Source organism: Euprymna scolopes, chromosome 24 (assembly GCF_053919585.1).
Source record: "Euprymna scolopes isolate OS-2025 chromosome 24, ASM5391958v1, whole genome shotgun sequence".
Taxonomy (NCBI): domain Eukaryota; kingdom Metazoa; phylum Mollusca; class Cephalopoda; order Sepiida; family Sepiolidae; genus Euprymna; species Euprymna scolopes.
The window spans coordinates 2,106,363-2,129,234 of NC_136505.1; the positions used below are offsets into that span (position 1 = coordinate 2,106,363).

Consider the following 22,872-nt stretch of genomic DNA (forward strand, 5'->3'; position numbering starts at 1 on the left):
ACAGTGATTGCTGACTATGCAGTTAGGAGATTCGAAGTTTCTATCCATCGCGAAGGCCAGAGGAATAGTTGGTCGAAACGTCGTGGAACAACAACTAATAAAGATGAGAATAATAGTCCGCAATAAATAAATTAATATAAATAATACTCATCTCAATAATGGATTCCAATTAAAAATAATATGAAATAATTTTGTTCCCCGACTGATGTTTTACAAACCACTAACCAGAGATTGAATAATAGAGAAGACGATTAGTAAAAATTATTTTACGACTACCTCCTCCTGTAAAGGAGGAAGTAAAAATATAAATTTTTAAACCCCATAACCGATAGTGAAGTACACATCTACCAAAAATGTGAAGATAATACCTGGGCGGTTGCATCATGATGAACGAACATATAATACACTAATCAGCACCTAAAGGAGGAGATAATGACTGGAAGGATTCTTTTAATATTCACAGAAATACTACAGTACACCACCACCAAAGGTAGAGATAATGAATTGGAGTGTGGTCTCATAGCAACAGAACCAACCCTAACCCAAACCCAACCCTAACCCAACCCTAACCCTAACACAACACTAACCCTAATCCTAAACCAAACCTAAACCTAACCCAACCCTAACATTAACACTTACACGACACTAACACTAACCCTAACCTTAATCCTAAACCAAACCTAAATCTAACCCAACCCTAACCCCTGAAATTGAAAAGGTAATAATAAAAAGAATACGGGCATGATCACAAAATCTGAAAGAATCGGAAGAGAAGTTGCAATTGTGTGTGTTGTGATAGTTACGCTCATGATTTTTTTTATTTTCTTTTATAGTTGAGTTCATATTCTTCCGATGCGCCAGGACAGAATAAAATAAATAAAAAAATTAAAATAATTACATGAATGATTCCTCGCTATGAAACAGGTGCTGTCAGAAATTGAACATTTTAACATGATGAAAGGAATAAACAGTAAGATGGACAACCTCTTGAAATGTAGATTTCTTGTCATTTATTTGTATAAGCTCGTAGTTACATTGAGCTTCATAAATTAAAAGATTCGTATAAATAAAGGGTGAAATATAATTACATTAAGCGTTTGCTGAGAAACCTGCATAAATATCGCTAAGTTAAACCGCGCTGATGAATTATATATATATATGAAATACATTCCGGTGGATAATTATATTAAACATGCACGTCTATATATATATAGTAGCTTTAAATGTTTCCTCTTTTTATTTATTCTTTCAAATGCATTTCTTTAGTCATTCTACATGGAATGGATAACGCATCTTCCAAAGTAGCAAGTTTAGAGGTTGACTTAGCATCGTGAAGCGATAATCTATTAAAGGGTAAGTTAATGGAATGAGTGAAGTTGTGAAGCGTTTTAGTAAATTGTAGCAGACGGGGCGGATCACCTTGCTGGATTCCTGTAACGGAAGAGATAATATTGGCGAACACAACGCACATGCTTGGCTGAATGTACGAACGATTATTCAGCTGAAAAATGGAACGAATCCGTTGATGGCAAACGCCTAAATTGCGATCTCCTCCGATTTTATTTTAAAACGTGTTTCATTTCTAGTTTTAACAACATACGTGAGTAATCAGATTTTTTAAAAGCGTTCTGGTTGGATCAGCAGCGCCTTCTCATCTATCCTATGTTCTGATTAGGAGTTGGACAAGCCTCAATTTTCTCCATATTTCTTTTACGACCGATTTACACACTACGCATGAAGCGAGTCGAAATAGCAATACGACGGATTCGTTCATTCTATTTTTTACAGATCTATTCTAGCGCAAAAGTTGCCTGGAAAACGAATCTGCAGCATTCCAAATAGAAAATTCTATGGAACATGACAGCAAATCACAAAAAAATTGCAGATACAAGGTGACCTTCACCATGCTATCTGACGCGTTGCACTTTTGGTACTGACTTTTTTAATGTTTGTTTCCGATTCAGAAATAATCTAGAGAGCATTTTAATAGAAACTCTGGGGTCTAATATACGTTGCAGGATCAAACGGTAATAAAAAAATTAAAACATATATATAGTCTTTGAAGTTTTTAACATTTGAAACCATACAAAAAATTACTTTTTATCATTCGTTAAAAAAAAACCCATCTAGTCAGTAAGTCATTTAATCACCTGCAATCACTGCATCAACTCTCTCGAATTTACTATAATACCAATTTTTTTATTTTTCAAGGGATCATCAGTTGTTTACCATGAAACACTGTTTCGGGGATTTTTATATATATATATATATATATATATATATATATATATATATATATATATATATATATGCAAGTATGCATCAGTTTTATGTTTGTGTTGAGCTGGAAAGGGGATAGAACAATATTCGGTCTTGCCTGAAGATACATTACTTTTTACAAACAGGTCATCAAAGATCAAGGCCCGGAAACCACTCGAGAATAAGGTTTAATGTGTGTATTGTAGTCATTGGTACAATTGCGTAATCATCGTTTGTAGAAATACTTTGATCATTTACGAGCAAGAACTTGTTTACGGTGGACTTGAAAGTTAGTTTAAAAGCAGACAAACGGAACAGAGTTCCACAGACAGGAAGTTCTAGGGAAGAAGCTTTGTTCGTGTAATGCATGTTTATTTTTAGGAAACTATAGAGACTAGGGTAATTTATTGATAACGATTTTGGCTAGACATTAAAGCAAATATGTTTCATTTTAACTGCAGTGAAATTGGATTTTTCATTTTTAAACGGATATTTTTTACTGTTTTTCCCCAGACAAGGCACAGTGAAACTTGGACAAACGAAACTACTATTTGGGACAATATATACAAGGATACTATGTAGGGAGTTTAGCAGCGAGATGTCTATTCACATTACATTTGAACTTCTGCATGTCAGTACAGCCATAGAAGCAGGGATCCGGGTGGAATTCCAAAGTCTAGCAGTTTGAGGAAAGAAAGTATTAGAGAAGAAGGCCTTCTGGCATCTAAAGATATCTGCAGTGAAGGGGTGGGATTTCGCTGCTTGTCGGGTTAGTCGGTGGTAATTACATTGATGGGGCGCAGGCTCTTTGAGTTCGGCGGGCACATTCCATTAAAATGCTTTCAAAATAAGCACAGATATGCAACATTTCGGAGATGGGACGGTGGGTGGAATATGGTTGATTGTGTGAGACGTAATAGGTTGGATACTCTTTTTGGACACTGTTTAGGAGCGTGAGATTATTGGGAGATGCCACTTCATACGTATGACAATAATTGTGATGCAACAAATTATTGTCAATTTCGAAGAATCGAAGACGAATATCTCATGTAATTAAATTATATTTAGAATCGGATTGGATAATCTAAGTGGTATAAACAGTCATCTTCTAAGCAAAGAATTAAAGCGAAGTGACGAGATTGATCTAATTCCTGACATTTAGTTTCGAAAATCTACAGAAAAAAGGCAACAAAATTCAAATCAATAATTGTGACGTTAATTGATATCATAAGCAAATGTTGTAATTATAATTGAATGATTCCATTCGCACAAAGGCAGAGAATATATTATTTGAATAGCAAGTTTTGAAACTTTTCTGTCGCTTAGAAACAAAAGTGTATTTAATTTAGGGGAAATCTAGTTCCTTCTAAAAAACTATTCTGAATTTTTATCAAAAATAAAATTGCGTCAATCCAAAAAAGGCTTCACTTTCAGTTACTGATGATTGAAAAGTGCAATCCCTAAACAGATACTACGCTTTGTATCAAGTCAAATGTTTTGTCTTTAAAAAAAAATTCATAGTGTCTAAAATCAGAAGGACTTTTTACCATCATCGGTCGGGGCTCAGTTTCTCGACGCCTCCGATCAGTCTCAAGAAACAATGGACATTCCTATAAGGCTAGTTGCGTTTATAATTGTGAGGCAAGAGTTGCGCAATCTACAACCACACCTCTCTTGAATCGGCGTTGTCTGGATCCAGTAGCAAGGAAATGTCCATACCGAGATAAGCGGAAACAATGCCGAGATAAGCGGAGAGCCCACAGCACTTGGAAGTACCAAATGGTCACCCATTTGAGTAGTGACCAGGCTTAATGTTGCTTAACTTTGGTGATCTGACGGGAACCTGTGTGTCAACGTGATTATGCCGTATATGCTCAGTTTATACGAGGTTTGAAAAGACCCTTATACTGTTTAACATATTGACTTTGATGAATGTATCTACATTCTAAAAGCCAACATTTGTTTTACGACATATTAAGCTTTTTCTAGATATTTCCTAAATTGTTTTAGACTAATTTCCAACGCTGTTAGTAATGTTTTCTAATCATTTTTTTATCGTTTATGCTTGAATTCACGTTTTGACACATGACATAAATCATAAATCTATGGCGTCACGCCAAAACTATAATTATTTTGCCTAGTAATGTTTTAGTTATAAAAAAATCGACATAGCTCAGTTTGTTAAACGTCCGACTAAAGACCGGAAAGTTGTTGGGAATTAATTATTTACTATGAATGCAATATTCTTAATTTCGAAAAGTATGTAAGCTCTCTATTATTTTATAATGAGGCAAATCTCGTAAAAAGAAATGACTAACGGAAGAAAAAAAAACTATATAATATCCATAAAGTAAACCAATTCACCCATTATGCAATACAAGCAGGGAGACCCGAAGTTGCCCGGGAATGAATGAGGATCAACGGATGTTTCACCTTCATATATTTTATTATCCTCAAAATCGGCAACATCGTCCATTTTGAAATCCTCCCCGCAAATGTATTGTAGTATACATTGCACTGTAGAGAACCTAATCTTGATTTTATAAAATGCTTTTTTTTTTTAGATATAATGGCTTGAATTAAAGTTGAAAATGTATATATAAAGTATCATGATTCAATTGTGCTCTAAACAGAAACATTAATTTCGAATGTGCCCCTGTCATATAAAAGAACTTATTGATTTTATACGCTAGGCCTTTCTGCTTCTGTACTCATAAAACTTCTCAAATGCACTTGTGATGTAAGCCGTATAAGACGTATACTTTAGTCCAAATCGCCTTCTTTCAACGAATTTTTTTCCTAGTTATCAATACTTTTCAAACACATTCCGATACAAAACCTATCTAAAACACTGTACATTTGTTTGAAATCCCCCCCCCCAAAAAAAAATCGGCCCAGACGTTTAGGAGCACATAAGGAAAGAACTCACACACGCATATACACACAGACACACAAGCACAAATTTTCTATTATATAATAATAGAGATGTTGAGGATAATGTCGTTGATTGTAACGCAAACTTCATAAGACAATTGTATAATGATAATTCACCATATTACAACAATGAAAACCACGTTAAAATAGAGGTTAATGCGATGATTTTTTTAAGTTGAAATATTAATAAACTTTAAGGGGTTAAGAAAGATCAATAGAAGAAACAATGTTCGGACTTATAGTGAGGGTTCATGTGTTGAAATTCGATTTGAAGATGATTATAGTTCAAGCGGCAGCGAAGTTCATTCCTAATGTGTTCCAAAGACAAGAAGCTTTTTGCGAAGAAACTCTGTAGAAGTATTAATATTTTTATACTTTTTTTCAAAATTTAATACAGGCTGTCTTAATAACATATATACACGCTTTAAATTATCTTAACTTGCTACATGAATACGTTATACCATGTTCCCAAGAGATATTTAGGAACAAAGAATGGTACTTCCAGCAGGATGGAACACTTCCCCACTATCATCATGACGTAAGAATATATCTTGACGTAAAAACATATCTTGATATGTTCTTACGTCTGCGAAACAGATAGTTAGGACGAAGAGGAAGTATCGAGTACTGTTCACGTTCAGCGGATTTGATCCCCCTGGATTTTTCTCTTTTTGGGGTGGGTGGGAGCATGTTAAACACGGGGTTCATACCACAAAACTAGCTACAATGAATAGGTTGAAAGCAGCCATTGAAAGAAGATATGTCAATATACCAATTGAACTGATTAGGAACGTTTTCGATTCAATCAGTGAACGTTGTCGGTTGTTTATGGACCACAATGGCCAATAATTTGAACAATTTCTATGATTAATTGGTTTCTGTATGTCGAAAGTTTTAGACAGACATGCAAACATACATACATTTATATATTGATAGCTCAAATTTTCGACCCACACCGATTAAAAAGATTCTCCTATCTCCGAATACCCTTTATGTCAAATTTAAAATGTTTAGACCAGAAATTTTTTGAGTAATTATGTAGAGATCGCAGAGATGAACTTTTTAAAAATTTGACCCCTATTATGACCCCTGAACATTTATTGTTTTGGGCTTACATCAAGTTATTCTTAGATCAATGTACAAGGAACCTATATCTAAAATTTCAAGTGTTTAGACCTAAAATTGTCGGTTGAGTTTGGCAGAGTTCTCAGAGGTGAAATCGTTCAACTTTGACCCAATAACAGCCAAATTTCTGGCTGAAGACGTATTATAAAGATTTTCCCAAATCTCAGTACCCTTTAAATAAAATTTCGAGTCTCTGTAGACTTAAAATTGACACAGTTATTGCGTAGGGAAATGAACACAGCACACAGACACACACACACACACACGTTCACTTTTATACATAGATAAATTATTCATTTTTTATTTATTTTAAGGTTAAATGCTGCTAAATTTTCGTTGCGTTCGATTACGCCAAAATCACCGCAGAAGTTCTAATCGCAAAGAAAAAATATGACTCGAAACATATTACCCCAGTTAATTCTATCTACTTTCTCCCAGATCGAAGACATACGCGATCGCAGGTGTTTAACCGTTTTAACGTTCTCATGTTGAAGTTAGCCCTTGTGGTATACACGCAGTAACTAAATTATCGAAACTATTACAAACAAAAATTCAAGTTCGCAAATTGTATTCCTGCCTTTTGTCGCTACATGTTTCAATGTATGCGCTTCTGGATTGTGGCTTACGAGCTCGGAAAGCTGTCTGCTAATAGGGGTTTTCGTACATAAGAAAAAATCGAGACGAAGATTTATGGAAGATAGCGGACAGCTTTATCTAATTTGATTTATATTCCGATATTGTTATGTTTTTGAAAGTTATACTTCAAAGAATTAAGCAGCTTTCTTTGAAATAAAAAGTTTATATATATATATATATATATATATATATATATATATATATATATATATATATATACTAGCAGATGTACCCGGCGTTGATCGGTATTAAACGTAACGTTAAATTCCTTTAAAAGAAAATGAATATATATATATATATATATATATATATATATATATATATGAGCAAACAATAAAATATGTTAAAAAACACTTTGAAATGAGTTAAAAACATATTTAATCTGAAAAGGAAACACTAGATAAATGGATAGTCCTTAATCCGCGGAGTTTCGAAGAAATACTCTCCTTCTCATCAGAGGGTATGAATTAGCAAACTGCGGGATTGGATTTTGCATGCAGAAGTATTTGATGAAACAACAAGTAAGTCAAAGATCTTACTTGAAAACAAAATAAGTTAATCAGAGGGAATATGGTAAAGAAAAAGGTGATTACACGTGAATGGATAGTCTGGTGGAAGATAAAAAATCCAATGACGGTAAAATCCAAATGTAAAACTTCAAGAAAGTTAAAAGAATTATATATATATATTTATGGCAATTAAGATACACAGAATATTCTGCGTTTCATCCACGCTAGGATTGGTCAATCAGAGTGTGGATGATATGCGGAATATTCTGTGTAGCTTAATTGCCATATATATTTTATAACTTACTACCTAGCTCTACATACGTATTGAGCACTGTTGAAGTAAATACTTAAAGTTTACGCATACATTTATAATTTCTTAATTAATTAATTCATGTGATTAAATGAAGTAGTCACACACACACACACACACACACACATACACACACACACACACACACACACACACATATATATATTGAAATATTCGAAATCCGAAAATAGTATATATACATATATATACACACACACACATACGCACACACACACACACACACACACACACACACACACACACACACACACACACACACATATATATATATACATAAAACAATTGCAATTACTCTTCCAATCTTTTTGGATTTATATCATCATACTCATATGTATATATTTTTATGTTAATTATGTTAATGAGTTCCTATTCTTCTGATGAGTCTGGGTAGAAAATATTCAAATATTGACGTAATTATTATATAAATGTTTCTTTGTTATGAAACAGGTTTTGTCAAAGTGAACATTCTAACACGCTGAAAAAAAATAAACGGTAAGATGAACATTTTAGAATTAGGAATCTAAACATTTTGTCATTTATTTGTAAATGTGTTGTAGCTACATTGAGCTTCCTAAAGTAAAGTATTGGTATAAATAAAGAGTGAAATATAATTGGATAACCAAAGATTCCTCATCCCCCCTCTCTCTCTTTCTGTATATATATATATATATATATATATATGTGTGTGTGTGTGTGTGTGTGTGTGTATGTGTGTGGTGTGTTCACAGATAATATATTAATGTTTTACTAGCGAGATGGATGGTATCATAGCAGTACTGATTAATCCTCTATAACATTAGTAGGAAATTGCTTTTCTGGAAATGCGCCAAATCTGATGTAGAAGCATTAGTCACACAAACAACACATTTGACAACAGTTTGTGTTTTCACACCAAAGATAACTCGTCGGTCGCATATTCAATAATTCATCTTGAGTAATGGTGTATGATGGGAAATTTCAAAAGGTTTGCAATCGCATCGGATAAAAATTGATGTTGTGTCGAATGATATACCGCCATTAGTTATCGCAATGCCAGCGGACACTTTAGCGATCATATTTCAAAGAGACGAACGCATACAAAACCCGGTGTCCAAAGTACATAATAACATTTACTTTTTATGACTTAGTTAATTTTCAATGCTTATTTATAATGACAACAAATCTTTATAATGATCCGCTTCACATCTTGTTTTCTAGTCACTCAGCTTCCGGAGTCCTTTTCTTTCGTGAAACTTTTCTTTAGTCGATGATTAATGGGATTTGTTGGTGCTAAAAGAAAACTGTTTCTAGTTGCGGTTAATTTAAACGAAATCACGAAGACAAATGATTTTCTCATAACTGCCAGTATTGTATATCTATAAAAGTCACCATTCGCCCATATTCTTGTCACGTCTGGTGTACCAACCATTAGATAGGTTACAAAAAATAATGTTCTCATCTAATATGTCACGCACTGTTTACCAAACTCTACCCTCTGTCCAATCCCCACAGTGTTGCACTCCTATGATTGTTTTATAAGTAATTAATAGTATGTGTTCCGACGAAATTAACTTTCTTCAGACTGCTTTTGGACCATCTTGTATGAATCAAGCACTAGCTTTGGAGTTGCATTATAGATTCAAGGAAGGCAGGGAGCCTGTTAGCGATGATAAGAGGTTTGGGAGGAGTAAGGAAGTAAGAACACCAGAGTTGATTAGCTAAATAAAGAATTTCATGGATAAGGAGTGTTGTGTTTCTATCGAGACAATAAGTGCAGAGGTTGATGTCAGTGTGGGAAATGTATTCGCGAGGAACTGTAGATGCAGAAGATTTGCGCGAAAATTGTATCAATGGTGCTCAGAGAAGATCAGACTATTTGATCAAGATGGGTATCAAGACACTTCCTCACCCTCCCTATACTCCAGGCCTTGCTCCCTTTGACCTTTGGTTATTCCCTAATTTCAACGAAAACCTAAGAGGCTGTCGTTATGAGATAACTGAGGAGATTAAAGAGGCCGTGATGAGCGGCATTGACATGCTCATACAAGAGGACCTACACGAGTCCTTTCAGAAGCTGTGTCAACGTTATAACAAGTGTATTGCAGCCGAGAGAGATTACTTCGTAGGGGACTTCACATTCATGTGCGTACTATTTATAAAAATACGCATACGAAAAAGTCTGCTATTGATTCGATTTTAGTAAATTTCATAGCATCTTGAGGGAAAGATAGAAATATAATCTCTGTTTGTTTCACTAATCATTTTAAGCGTCGATATTTTTGTAAACATGCACTGCGTGGTTGCATGCATGTTTATAATGCATGCGAATAACATTTTTGCTGCAATGAAAGGTATCTGATGGAGAGGAGCTTTATTTGCCGCTTGATCTCATTTCCTGTTTAAGTCAAGTCTTCAGTAAAACAAAGCAGGCCAAACTGATAAAAATGGTTTAATTATCAAGCAATCAAAACTATTTTGATAACTAGATTTTAAAGTCTAGGAAAGGAGATTTTATTGTTAATTTTCCTTCCTGTGTGAATGTAAGAATAGAACGTGTTTCGATATTTTGCTGGCGTTTTTTTTTAATATCTTCGTAATGAAAGTATCGTTGACATATAAAGCGTTTATATTAGGTTTGTTTGAATCAGAAAAGAAGTTCGTCACGTAATATTCTGCGAAAGTGGGTTCGAGAGTCAGCCCCATCAAAACGCCGACGATTTGTGTGTAGGTTTGTGAGTAGTACTAGTTTGAAACAGTTTTTCGGGGGTTTGAAGCTATATGTTTTTAGACTTGATTTACGATTATTTCTAAACTTTCTTTTATCGACACGTTAGTAAATAAGGTTTTTAATTCTTAGAGAAATTTTGGGGGAGTTTTACTTTAGTAAATTTATGAGACCGGTAGTAGATTTAATGTTGCATCTATTCGATATATAAGATTAGAATAATGTTTTTAACTGTTTTTGCTGTGTGATATACGGGATTTGGGAGATTATAGGTTTTAAGATTATTATGCATTTATGATTTTTTTTACTTTCCGTATTCATAAGCGGTTTTGTAATCACCTATAATTTTACTTAGTTCCATTGTTATATATTCTTGCAATATTTACTGTGATTATTTAATTCATTTTTTAATTGTTCTGTTGATTTTTATGTAAGTAGTTCGAACTTTGTTTTATGGAGTAGAATATTATTATTTTTTTTTTACTGTATTTTATGTAAGACTGTATAAATGTTGGAATAGTAATGGCGTCATTATTGTATAGTTCTTTAGTTAATTCTATTAGCGTTGGAGTTCGAATGGGAGTTATGATGTTTATGGTTATGTCGGTTCTAAATTCTTCAGCCTTGAGATCTTTTTAGACTTTTGAGGTCGGGGTATGTAGTGATCTCATCTTCATTTTGCCGATCGTGAATCTGTTGGTATAAAATTTCAACTTAGCATTCCTGAATATTCGAATTTCTGGAGAGGCAGCAGTTGTATTAAGGAATTGTTTGTGATGTTATGTGCGAAGAATTTAGACAGGTTTAAGATTGTTGTTGTTGTCGCTGGTAAAGAAAATGTGTCATTTGTATAATTGATACTGATTTTTTTTTACACAGTGGTCACCACTTATCAAGGCCCAGAAGCCACTCAGGGATAAGGGTTATTGCAAGATCATTACGTTAGTGTGGAGATTTGATGAAGTGTTTACTTAAGGGGGCGGTTCATTAGAAATTTATTAACGTTGGACTTGAAGACATCCAAGTTGTAGTCAGGTGGGAAGCAGGCAGACGGAACAGAGTTCCACAGGCGTGCAGTTCTAAGAAAGAAGCTTTGTTCATGGAATCCGCGTTTTGATTTAGGCACAGATAAAGAGTGGGGGAAAGTGAATTCGGCTAGACGGGTGTTTTTCGTGAAAGATTGGCGAAGGGGAACCAGAGATTGCAGTTCAGACGAGCACCTGCCATGGAAATAACGATAAAACAAGGATAGGCTCGCAACGTCCCTTCTGTGGGAGAGAGGTTGCAGGGTAGAGAAAAGGGCATCCCCCACTAAGCCACGAAGTCTATTTTGTACTCTGCCAAGGCAGGATAGGCTGTTTTTAGCAGCTCCTGTCCAGATATGGCAGCAGTAGTCCATCCTTGGGCGTACTTGGCTTTTATATAGATAGAGAATTGCATCAGTAGTGAGATATCTTCTGGAGCGGTAGAAGGATCCCACCATCTTTCCAGTGACCTTGGCAACAGACTTGATGTACGTGTTCCATTTCAGATCAGGAGTAAAGGTCAAACCCAGAAGCTTATCAAAACACGGGGCCTCTCCCAGACGAGAGCCATCCATCATAATTGATGCCAGATGGGGATCAGAGCATTGATGATGTAAGGATAGGAGTTTGGTTTTAGATGCATTAAAGGTAACCAGCCACATCTTCCCCCACTGAACCACGCGCTCGAGATCAGAGGAGAGAGAATCAGAGAGAACTTTGTCATTTACAGCCTTTGATGTGTTGCCGTAGATGGTCGTGTCATCAGCATAGATGTCAACGAATGATTTAAGTATGTGTTTTGGGAGGTCATTGATGTAGATCAGAAAGAGAGTTGGGCCCAGGATTGACCCCTGGGGGACTCCAGCATTAATACTGAAGCCTCTGATTTTTGTCCATCGACCACTACTCTTATGAGCCTATCGGAGAGAAATGATTTAATGATTGAGAAAACATTTCCAGTTATACTGTAGCTGAAAATCTTGTGAAGTAGACCCTTATGCCATACGTTGTCGAAGGCTTTTTATATGTCAAGAGCAATTGCCCTAGAAAGGAAGCCTTTGTCAAGAGATTCACTAATCCTGTGAGATATAACCGTTAGCACATCTGCGGTAGATCTTGCAGAGCGGCGACCATATTGTGTGTCACTAAGAAGGTTGTTTCTGCTGAGGTGGTTGACTATTTCTCTATTTAATATGGATTCCAGCAACTTACTCAAAACACACAGGAGACTTATTGGTCTGTACTGAGAGGGAGATGACTTATCACCTGAATTCTTAAATACAGGGCAAACTGATGAGGTCTTCCAGGGATTCGGAAAGCACTTCTCCTTCAGGCAGCGCTTAAACAGTTTCGTAAGTATGGGAGAAAGTTCTGGTTGAAGCTTTTTTGACACTATAATTGGGATGCCGTCAGAGGCAGTTGCTTTACTGGAATCTAGGTTCTTGATTAGCTTGGAGACCTCATGCACGGATATTTGTATGTTACCTAGCGTGTTCTGTGTTATAGGAGGAAATATGGGGAGTTGATGGCCTTCGTCGCATAGGGTAGAATTAGCTGCAAAGTTCTTTGCAAATAGTTTGGCCTTGTCTGATGCTGACGAGATGACCTCTTGTCCATTGATAATGGTTGGGATAGAACGCACGCTTCTGTTCAGGATCCTATTTGTTTTTGATTTAGTTTTATTTTTTGTTGGAGTTGGTTTTGTTGGAGGCACTGTGAGATTCTTTTCATCATGGTGTGGAACTGGGTTACAGTTATATATATATATATAATATATATATGTATATGTATATATATGTATGTATATATATATATATGTATATATGTATGTATATATATATGTATATATATGTGTGTCTGGTGGGGGAACCAGTTTAGTCGCCGGTGAATCGACCATGAGGCAGGTAGTACCAGTAGCATATGACATGACCTGACTTGTTTGGTGAGGAGGGTGGCTAGTCTCTCTGAAGGATTTAAAACAAGACCTTCCAAAGGGCGAATGAACTCTTTTTCTGGGTCAACGGCCAACTAGCATCGTGTATATTTGTGTGTGTGTATATGTGTATTGGGGTAGAGAGGGCTCCCGTAAGCCGTGGTGAAGGCAACCTTTCTAGGAGAAGCAAATCTCTGATTTAAAAAACCATTAAGCGGAAGACCAGTACCCGCATTAAGCTGGTCTGCAGTTTAATTTGTTGCTGGCTATCTTGCTCTTGCTTGTTGCTGGATCTCAACATTTTGAACCAAGAGAGAGACTTAGCTGTCGTACAAAGCTAAGATTCTGTAACATCATATTTGTATAGATACTCCCTCAGACATTTGGGCTCATTGATTTTAAATGTCTGAGGGAGTGGCACTCGTCTGACAAGACGTTGCAATCATCATATATGTGTATATATATATGTATATATATGTATATATATATGTGTGTATATATATGTATGTATATATACATGTATGTATATATATGCATACATACATATATATATATATATATATATATATATATATATATATATAAAACTGTAACCCAGTATGACCAGTATATATATATATATATATATATATATATATATATATATATATATATATATATATATAAACATCTGTAAAACTTAAGTTCATAAGCCAAAAGCTACTGTACACTTGAAGAAAATTTAGATATTAACATTTATATAGTAATTTCAATCGAATAAAAAAACTCGATACACCCAAAATAGGAAATAGCGCTTGTTATAGAAGAACACACATTTAACTCTTATTCTGCAGGGTTTCAAAGACATGCGTTCTTCTCAGATTCAAATTAAAATCCAAACTGTGTGTGATGATCAAATGATATTTTTGATAATTATAACAGTTTTGATTTTAGTTTCATTCTACTTGTCCACATATAATTCCGGAATCTTCTCATAGGAACATTTTCTCCTATCATCGTTTCGACTTAAAATACTTAACTACTCTATATATGTCATCTGCGTTTTTAAGCCTTGATTTTTAATTTATCTTTTTTTATTTTGAATGTTTTCCCCATGTTTATATTTGTATTATATATATATATATATATATATATATAGTCATCCACATACAGTACTGTTTCGCTGTTTCACAGCTCATCAGTGCGGCTAGACAGGCAACCACCTCAAGCCAGGATATATATATATATATATATATATATATATATGGGGTAATAGAAAATAGAAAAATATAGATATTACGTTTCAATTCCTTTTGACTGATTGATTGTTGCTATTTGTTCTGATGAGTTAAGGGCAAAATAGATTCACTGATTGATATAATAATTAAGTGATTAATTTTGCGCTTTGAAACAGATACTGTCAAGAATTTTAAATGTTTTTTTGTAAGATTTTTTTACACCTTTAAAAATGTATTTAAATAAAAATTGCGTTTTGTTGAAAAATTGTTTTATCACAGTAGGTCAGTTAATTTCTTGAAATCGCTAAGTTAATTTGATTTCAAGAATTCACGAAATATTATTGCAGGGATCATTACTTATCTTCCATGAAACACTGTTTTGAGGATTTAAAAACAATATATATTTAAAAGCATCCGATATATATATATATATATATATATATATATATATATATATATATATATATATATATATTACATAAAAAATGCGAGCATGAAAAGTAATTTGGTTAAGATTTAAACATGGAAAAGTTGTTAAAACTGGAAAAGAAAAAGAAAAGATATTCTAGTAAAATATAATAATTTTATAACTTAAAATATTGCAGCATTAAGAATAAAGAAAATCAGTTTAACAATATATAATTAATTCTTAATTAATACATTTGTTATATAATCCATGATTTTTCCAGGCTTTGCTTAGAAATAAAATTTTCTCTTTCTGGTTCAGTTGTTACCTGTGAATTATGAGCGGCAGTACAGTTGAGCGGCAGATCGGGACAGCGGTGAATTATTAGATACAGTTTTTAAAAATCTTATTACGTCAATCATCTCCACAGTTCCCATTCGAACAATAAAAAAACAACAAAAAACATCTCTCCGTCCCATATAGATTCTGAGCATGTTTTTATTATACCTGTTGTTTTACTGAACAAAAACTAAAAATTTTTTTTCAAAATAGATCTGAGAAGCTGTAAAACTTGTTTGAAATTTTGTCACAAAAGGAATGAGCACTTGTTGAATGAGAAGCAATGATAATCTTGTGTTCATATATATATATATATATATATATATATATATATATATATATATATATATATATATACTAGCAAAAGTACCCGTCGTTGACTGGGTTCAAAAACAGCCTACAGAAAATGGACTCTGATTTATGAAAGTATGATAGATTATGAAAAGCAACGGTTGTAAATTTGGGTTGAATTTCGGGGTATCAAAACCAAAGCAAAATATGATGAAAGTAAAAATAAAATAGATAAACCCCATAATTTATTATACCATAATACCATACCTGTTGACACTGAAACACTTATCACAATATTCTGTGGATCTATGTTAAAAAAACCTTGTTAAACTTTGTGACATATTTCCATTCTATGCAGATCAGGTACGAGCGAACACCCAATAATTTTATCATACCATATTTCTTCAAACTGAAACATAATTATCAAAGTATACTTATGCAGATAGATATGAAAAGTCTTTATTAAAGTTTGTGCCTATTTCCATTCCATGGAGGCCAGGCGCGAAGCAGACCCCACAATTTTATTATACCATCCGTATTTAAGTTAAAACATACTTATCAAAGTATTCTTATGTACATCTATATCAAAAACACTTGTAAACGTTTTTTTTTTAAATTGTTTATTTCCATACTTTGTGAATCAGGCGCGAACGCAGACCCCACACTTTTAATGAACTACCGTTCTGCCATATCAAACATAACCATTCATGTGTCTCGATAATCTTCTATCATTATATGTAATCAGTTTTTTTTTTTAATAGTCAACCATATAGGAGCCTATTCGTGACCACACACACACACACACACACACACACACACACACGCACACACACACGCACACACACATTCAGCTTTATATTATAGATATGTAGTATTTAAAATATTTACAGGTGTTATTTTTAAATGTCATAACCATTATTTCATGATTTGTGATTTTTTAATCGCAAAAATTTATGATCAAATTAAAAAATTTTCTTTACTTTTTGACCGCATCCGGTTCTCATTCCGTAATCATTCTTGTATTTGCTCTACAGACAACCAGTAACCATAATAAGGGTTATTGCGTGTACAGTAATCAATGGGATAATATCGTAGTAATCGTTAGTATTGGAGATTTGATAAAGTGTCTTACTTAAGGGGGCGGTTTATCAGGAATTTGTTTATGTTGGACTTGAAGACATCCAAGTTGTAGTCAGGTGGGAAACAGGAAAACGGAAGAGAGTTTCACAGGCGTGCACTTCTAAGAAAGAAGTTTGTCGTGGACTCTACGTTTTAGATAAACACAGATAAAGAATGGGGAAAATTACTGACAGGGGTTTCAGTTAGACGGGTGTTTTTCGTTAAAGATTGGCGAGGGGGCCAGAGATTGGTGCTCAGACGAGTACTTGCCATTGAAATAACTATAAAACAAAGATGCTCTTAACGTCTCTTCTGTGGGAGAGAGGTTACAGGGAAGAGAAAAGAGCATCCCCCACTACGCTACGAAGTCTATTTTGTACTCCGTCAAGGCAGCATAGGCTGTTTTTAGCAGATCCTGCCCAGATGTGGCAGCAGTACTTCATCCTTGGACGTACTTGGCTTTTATATGGATAGAGAATTGCATCAGCAGTGAGATATCTTCTGGAGCGGTAGAACGATCCCACCATCTTTCCAGCGACCTTGGCAACAAACTTGATGTACGTGTTCCATTTCAGATCAGGAGTAAAGGTCAATCCTAGAAGCTTATCAAAACATGGAGCTTCTCCTAGACGAGAGCCATCCATCTTCATTTCAAAACCTTTTTTCATGGGTGGAGCTTTGAGCGGCGGAAATGATGTTTCCAATTATCGTAAAGCAACATTTTTCGCAAAAATGTGAATACTTATGGTCAACACTTGAATTTTTGGGATGCGGATTTATAATTTTGATTATCTGGTTTATTCAGACTACAATTCTCATGCGTGTTGTTATATTCGTAACGTTTCGGCTGATGTAACCTCCGACATTGTTTAGGTGTATTTTGTAGACCTCGAGAATTTATCTGTTAGACACGAATGTTTTTGTCGGACACGAGAATTTTTTTTTGTCGACAACGGAAATCTTTCTGTCCAACATGAAAATCTGAACGGAATTTCGAACGTAAACTTTATTCAATCCATAGGAGTGGCAGGAGATCATCTTGCTTTCGTTTCCTCAGCAATGACTGGATAGAAGTTTTAATTAATTCCTAATTTTATACATAAGTCGTCCGAATTGAGGATTGGACTGTTAACCTCAAGAAGAATGTCAGTTATAACTGAAGTTTAATTAGTACTTTAGACGTTCTGCTACAAGTCTACAAGACAAACTCAGTAACCCTCATCCTCTAGTGGGGATACATTCGTAAAAACACGTATATACATTTAAAAGAAAGTTAATGTATTGTGGATATTTTTCAAGATTTTTTCAACCGATTCGATTTTGTAAGCAGAACTTTGTAGATTGCATGTATATCTATAACAAGTAAGCAACATAAAGACGTCTATGTTTCATTCCTACAGAAAATCATCAGGCTAAATGCATTTAACCTAATATATAGTAGGACAAAGATGCCAAAGAGATACTATACAGAGATTCCCAGAATTTGTCGTATACATTTAGCCGGATGATTTCCTGTGGAAATAAAAGATGGACGCCCCTCTGTAGGTTACTTGCTATAAATTTATTTTCAGACTACTATATATATATATATATATATATATATATATATATATATATATATATATATATATTAATCCAAATCATTCAAATCTCATTTTTTCAACAGTTTTAATTTTATTTAACATCCTTTTAGTTTTTCGGTTTCTAATTCTTATTTTGTTTTCCAGGTCGAATTGGTGATTCCACGTGTCTAACTGACCCGGACTGCAGCGATGCCATCTCGAACGCCGAATGCCTTGATGGTACCTGTGCGTGTCTCGCGGGTTTCCACCCAACCGATGACAAAACGATGTGTCACTTGCGGAAGCTGGGAGATCGGACCTGTAAAACAGACTTTGACTGCAGCGCCGCCGTGTCCCGCAGCGAGTGTCGGGATAAGACATGCCAGTGCATGGAAGGTTACCATGGTTCCGAGAGCCGAACCAAATGCACACTTCGCCGAATCTACGACAACACGTGTCAGAGAGATATTGACTGTAGTGCAGCTGTTGATCACAGCCACTGCAAGAACAAAGTCTGTTTGTGCAAGAACGGTTATCAGGTAAATAAATGATAACATTTAAGAGGAAAACAGGATAACTTAGCTGTTATCTATCTATCTATCTATCTATCTATATATATATATATATATATATATATATATTCACACACACATACATATATTTTTACCTGTACTTATATATAGATAAATACTTATGTGTGTGTGTGTGTGTGTGATTGCAATATTGTTTTCTAGAAGTAAATTTACTGTAATTATGGTGTTTATCAAAGGTGCTCAATGAAAAGTAGGGCGCAGTTATAGTGTATTATATATATATATATATATATATATATATATATATATATATATATATAAATAATAATTTAGGAATTTAAAATTTGTGATTTGAAAAAGTTAAATTTCAAATATAGAAATTTTATTGTATGCAAGACAAAGTATAGTAAAATATATTTCCTTTACCTATGAGTTTTCGATGTTTATATACCTTCTCGGAGGAAAAATTCTGAATAATATATATATATATATATATATATATATATATATATATATATAGTATTACATATCTATATATAAATTAGCAGGGAAATCCGATGTTGCCAGTGATTAAGTCAGGATCAACGAATGTTCCATACTTGCAATACTTTTATGGTCGTCGGAATCAGTTGAATTCCAAACAAATCGATTGATTGTCTGCTCTAATCATGGACCAGCTATCTTACAGCGAGAGGGAACTTCACGTGCCTCATCTACAATTATCATTTCATTGAATTATTGGTAAATAATTTCTTCACTCAAGTTTCAAATACAAAAATCCAGCATCATGCTTTAATTATGCTTTAAACAGAAACATCCATTTTAAACGCGCCCCTGTCTTATCAAAGAACGAAATGTTGATTTCATGAAATTATTTTTACACAATCACTTGAATTTAAGTTTAAATTACAAAACTTAAGTATCATGGTTCAATTGCCTCATAAGAGCACATATTCATTTTGAACGCGCCACTGTCTTGACCTTTCTACTTGTGCGCTGATAAAACTTTTTAAATGCATTTGTGATGTTAGGTTTTATACAAATGCAAACTTAGGTAGAAATACAAACTTCCTTCTGTAATCGGATTTTTTCGATCATTGATTTTCGATACAAACGCATTCCAATACAAAAGTTATGAGAGGACACTCCCGTACGCATCAAGTACTTATCTGTACAATTTCTAAAAAGTCGACCCAGCCGTTTTGGAGTCCATAGGAAACACACCACACGCCCTCACACACAAAAAGCTCCTTTTATATAATAATAATAATAATAATAATAATAATAATAATAATAATAATAATAATAATAACTGCTGCAAAGGCAAAATATGAAGCGCTACCTGGAACCAAGAACACCGAAGCCGCATATCTATAAGTTCTCTAACCTCACCCCATCCTCCCATCACCACATTACTGCACCCCCCCCCCCCAAAAAAAAGTGAGACCAAATAACCAAGTAGTCAAGGAGGAAGTAAAGACCGAGGAAATGACTGGACTCCCGCCGGATAAGTGCGAAGAGAACTGGGACCTTGGGGAGGCGTATTGCCACTCAAATTCCAGTGAATATCAATAGCCGCTGCCAACGAGAAATCAATGGCAAACAGCTTTTCCGATAATGCAAATTTATTTGCAAATGTTATCGAAAGAGATGGAAAGTACTGGAAACTGGGGAGATTTGTAGTCACTCAGCTTCTAGGGAACACCACAGGCTGTTTTCAAGGAGAGATCTTTGATGACCTGTGTGAAAGCTCCTTGTGAGTCAATAATAATATATATATATATATATATATATATATATATATATATATATATATATATATATATATATGCAAATCGACATTTTTTAAATTTAAACCTTACAAGTTTTTAGTATTTTTCTCGTTGACTAGAATATGATATGATGTCAAAAATTGACGATATTTCAAGCATGTACCCATTTATCAAGTGTTTATATTTCCTTGTGTCATATTCTATTTTAGTTTTAATCTTTTAACGTTTCGAGTTTTAACGTTTTTTAAGCTGAACATAATTTGTATGCTTTTCTCTTTAATTTTTTTTCTAGGCCAGATTTGATAATACTTCGTGTGTCCTGCGGAAGATTGGCGACACTTGCCAAGGAAATGTTGACTGTTTCAACGCCGTTGCAAATAGCTCGTGTCAGTCTACACAGTGCGCATGCTCGTCGGGATTTTATGTACAAAATGACGGAACTTCCTGTTTACTCCGGAAGATATTTGATCCGACTTGCAAGATACATAAGGACTGCGAAGACGCTGTTAATAACAGCAATTGCACTAACGGCATGTGTTTGTGTCAATCAGGATTTCATCCAACGTCAGCCAATACGACATGCATAAAACGTAAGATTTTTTAAACATATATTTCTGTATTTTTGAGATGAGGATTTATTATTCGTATTATTTGGATTCTTCAGACTATTGTTCGAACCTTGAACGTTATTCTCAGACCTTGTGTAGCATTTAACACCATATAAAGAAGGCATTAATCATAAACAATAGATTATATATATATATATATATATATATATATATATATGACTATTTCATTTACTCACATAAATTAATATACGAAAGTATAAATTTATGCGTAAACTTTAAGTATTTACTTCAAAAGTGCTCAATACGTAGGTAGAGCTAGTTAGTAAGTTATAAAATATATATGGCGATTAAGCTACACTGAATATTCCGCGTTTTTGATCCACACAATTGTTGACATCATAAGCCTGAAGAGTCCTAATGTGGATGAAACGCGGAATATTCAGTGTAGCTTAATCGCGATATATATTTTATAACTAACTAACTATATATATATATATATATATATATATATATATATATATACGAATATTGGCTGAAGAGAGCTTGATAAGGATACCTTAAACGGGCATTATCGGGCTTGAAACCGACGGTACCAATGACCTGTCTCAACTAACAACTTTCTGTACACAAAATATAAGTACGCTCTTAAAATTTGGATTTTCGTTTTAATTGAGCACTCTGCTGGAATTCTTTTTCCAAAAAAAAAAAACTAATCATATATATATATATATATATATATATATATATATATATATATATATATATATATATATATATATAGTAATAAGCAGGTATATCTACATAGTAATAATAAGTAATAATAAATAGTTCATATATCTATATAGTAATGATAGGTAGTAATAAATATCAATACACAAGCAAATGTATCCGGCATTGCCCGGTTTTAAAAGTAATGTTAAATTCCTTTAGAAAATGAAGTAAAAAATGGAAAGAAACTGAGATATGTGCATGCGAGTATTATGTTTTTTTCTAAACACTTAACTTCTTATAAGTAAGAAAAAATACGCGAGCTGAGATCGAAACGAAAATCTAATGTGCAATGAGTCAAGTACCATAACCATTAAGCCAGCTTGTCACGATCTTTAATGAGTGTTTTCAAACCTACTTATTCTTAACATAAGGAAGCTATGATGTGAACGATTTGGGCATACGTAGTCGTGAAACAGTTTACAAACAGAAAAAAAAATCCGATAATCCCAAGTAATAATTTTCAATTTTGACATCTTAGCAGCATTTTTTTCCTAATAAAAACAGACTAAAATGTTTTCCACATGTTTGAATACCATATATACAAAATTTCAAGTTTGTAGATCAAGAAATCATTGAGTATATAGGATGAGGGTTGTCCTCGCTCAAAAACACACATTTTCACTTGTAATTTTTTGGCTTTCACTTTAATAAGAACGTGAATTTATGAGGTGAATTTATTCGAAACAATATGATTCAACTCAAAAAAATAATGAAAGCTAACGTGAATTAAGATTAAAATTAAGGTGTTATTGTGGGCACTCACCCCCTTTTAAAAAAAACCTTGTTAAACTGTGTGACATATTTACATTCTATGGAGATCAGGCGCGAACGAACACC

The 22,872-nt window shown here is 34.0% G+C and overlaps 1 protein-coding gene across 3 annotated transcripts in view; it reads left to right on the plus strand.

Annotated features, from left to right (window-relative positions):
- The window catches only part of LOC145246568 (uncharacterized), an 896,698-nt gene that overhangs the window by 614,296 nt on the left and 259,530 nt on the right, over positions 1-22,872 (plus strand). For all 3 annotated transcript variants that reach the window (XM_080108171.1, XM_080108172.1, XM_080108173.1), the window contains 2 exons: positions 18,556-18,929; positions 20,988-21,285. In XM_080108171.1, coding sequence (XP_079964297.1) covers positions 18,556-18,929; positions 20,988-21,285 — 672 coding nt within the window. The remainder of the gene's footprint in view (positions 1-18,555; positions 18,930-20,987; positions 21,286-22,872) is intronic.